Source organism: Poecilia latipinna, unplaced genomic scaffold (assembly GCF_001443285.1).
Source record: "Poecilia latipinna isolate Pla-1442-1.1 unplaced genomic scaffold, P_latipinna-1.0 Scaffold1659, whole genome shotgun sequence".
In the NCBI taxonomy this organism is placed as follows: domain Eukaryota; kingdom Metazoa; phylum Chordata; class Actinopteri; order Cyprinodontiformes; family Poeciliidae; genus Poecilia; species Poecilia latipinna.
The window spans coordinates 10,645-13,248 of NW_015114275.1; the positions used below are offsets into that span (position 1 = coordinate 10,645).

The 2,604-nt window shown below is 35.8% G+C and overlaps 1 protein-coding gene across 1 annotated transcript in view; it reads left to right on the forward strand.

The window, feature by feature from the left end:
• Nucleotides 1-1,605, forward strand: part of LOC106964341 (calcium/calmodulin-dependent protein kinase type 1-like) — an 11,740-nt gene extending 10,135 nt beyond the window's left edge. The window contains exon 9 of the mRNA XM_015059818.1: nucleotides 1,257-1,605. Coding sequence (XP_014915304.1) covers nucleotides 1,257-1,360 — 104 coding nt within the window. The 3' untranslated portion in view covers nucleotides 1,361-1,605. The remainder of the gene's footprint in view (nucleotides 1-1,256) is intronic.
• Nucleotides 1,606-2,604: the final 999 nt, after the last annotated feature.

Below are 2,604 nucleotides of genomic sequence, written 5' to 3' on the forward strand. Positions count from 1 at the left end.
AAAATTTTTTTGTTTTATTTATATTATTTAAAAAAAAAAAAAAAAAAAAAAATCCTTACATTTTCCTCTGATCTGGTTTATTTACCTGCTGAACTGGGCAGGAAACACGTGATGACACTGAAAGTAAAAAAAAAAAGACCGGAAGTTATTCATTGTTTTCAAAAAATCTGGAATTTTGACAGGTGTGTGTAGAAGTAGTGAGTCATTGTAAGTTATCACAATTTAAAAATATTTAAGATTACAGACACAGGTAGATACTTCTTTAACTTCAGAGAAATCTCAGGCTGATTTTACAAAGTTCTTTAACCAACTGTGTAGTTTACAGGACAGAATAATGATGAGCAATGTAAGATTTTTATTTTTATTATTTTTTTTCATTTACAAATCCTTCAGCTGCCAGGACGCCTCGTCTGCCGTATTTTTGAGAGACGATCTGATGTGACTCAGCCCAGTCTGTTGACAAACGATGACAAGAAGCACCGAAAGCAGTTATATAAATTTTTTGTGCAGATGGGATTGTGTGTTTTCTTTTGCAACACTCAGTATCTCTTTAGAAGTAACGTATTTCTTTGGAGACTCGTATTTTGCTTTCATTATTCCTATTTGCATAGTCTAAACGTCCCTCAAACTATTATATATATGTCGTGAATGAACGTTTTCTAATATAAGACAAGCTACTGTGTTACATATCCTAACCCTTGTTAGGTGATTTAGATCTCTGCAAGACCTGCAGCTGTAAAGCATCATGTGTGTCATGTGCAACACACACATGTGGAAATGGTTACAGGTGGTACTTTGTGTTAGTATTAAGAGTTTTGTTACAAATGGATAGGGGAACTTTAAATCTAAACCTGCCATGAGCTTCTGACTACACATTTCAAAATTTCTGATTGTGTATAATTTAAAGTAAAGCATTAAAATGTTAAAGATAACGAGTGAGATGAAGGTCCTGCTGCTACAGAAAGCAAAAGGCTTGTTCCCTGTGTGCTGTTGCCAGACTTGAATTGGAATTGCATTAATTCTGCTCTATTGCATATCTTATATCTTCCCTCCTACTCATAAATCTTATTTATTAGTTGGACAGGTTTGCCAACGTATTAAATTATGCCGCACTGTCACAGTCAAACAGACAGCTCTCATGTTAAATATGCTGAAACAAAAAAATGACGTTAACTTTGATGTTGTACTCGTAATGACTAACCCTTGGGTTGTTTTTCCTCAACTCCTCTGCCGCTCTGCTGCTCTTCATCACCCAGTGTCGCACTACGAGGATGGTCGCCGTGGAAGTAACGAGGGCAGCACGGATCGGGACAGCCTGAGAAGCTGCACCTACTGCTGCAGGCCAACCAGTCGCATCTGAGCAAAGCCTCCTGGTGTCATGATGATTAAGTGTCTTTGGAGCACCCAGAACCCGCCCACCCAGTCTGGCCAGTAAGGCAGAGTAGATATTAGTCAATGTCCGCCAGAGCACATACCCAGACAACAGTTCTCCTCTCTTTCTTTTTTTTCTTTTCTTTTTGTAAGAACCAAATGTTTTTTTTTTTTTTTCTTATGTTCAAGTAAATCATTTCAGTACTTTAAGAAAAGTATTTGCCCAATTACAGATTGTTTTTTTTTTTTTTTTTTTTTGTCACACTTCAATATTTTGCTGCATCATTAAGCAGATTATACTGTCAAAGATAGAAGGAAAAATACAAGAAGCAGTTCATAAGTGATGATTTCAATTATTAAGGCAAGCTAACCAAAGCAAGGTTAATGACAGGGAAAGGTTCATCACAGCCTTTGCCTGTAATTGACCCCATTGTTGTTCAATTTTACAGCCACATACAGGACTAGTTATTGTCAGAACATCAGAATCAGGAAGAAACGTGAAGTAGGTCAAAAGATCTCAAAGGAATGAAACAACAGATGAGAAATAAAATTACTAAGTTTAAGTCTGAAAAGGGGTCCAAAAGCTTTAGGACCTACATTGTAGGCCCTATTATTTGAGGATAAGAGTAATTATCCTCAAATAATAATAATAAAAAAAAAAATAAAAATAATATTGTCATCTAGAAAGTCACTTCTGATGTGTAGAGCACTGCATGCCTCACATGCCTGAGTAAAATGTCCTCCATAATAGATCTAAAGTGAATATCGCTGCTGATTGGACCTAAATCTGTCAGAGACCGTGATCAGGCTGTTAAAACGTTCAAACGCTACAATGTGCCTGAATTAAAATTCTTCAAAGAAGAGTGAGATAACATTCCTGCACTGAGATATAAAAAAACTCATTGCAGGTTAACCCATGAGCTCGGTGGCAGTCTTTGCCAAGGATTGTTAAATTTAGCTACCAAATACTTTTTCACAAAGGGATACATTGTTTGAATAGTTTTTACCCTTAATAAATGAAATTACCATTTGAGAACTGCGTTTTGTATCAACTCAGGTGATCTGAAACATTTAGCTGTGACAACAAACCAAAAACTGAAAATAATCTGTAAGGCTGCTTTGAGAATCCAGAGGTTATTTCAGTTTAAAAAGGTCTAACTCAGCAATTATCTTTTTTTGTGCAGCCATAACAGAGCAGTTATTTATTTATTTTTTTTTTTTAACCAATGGTTC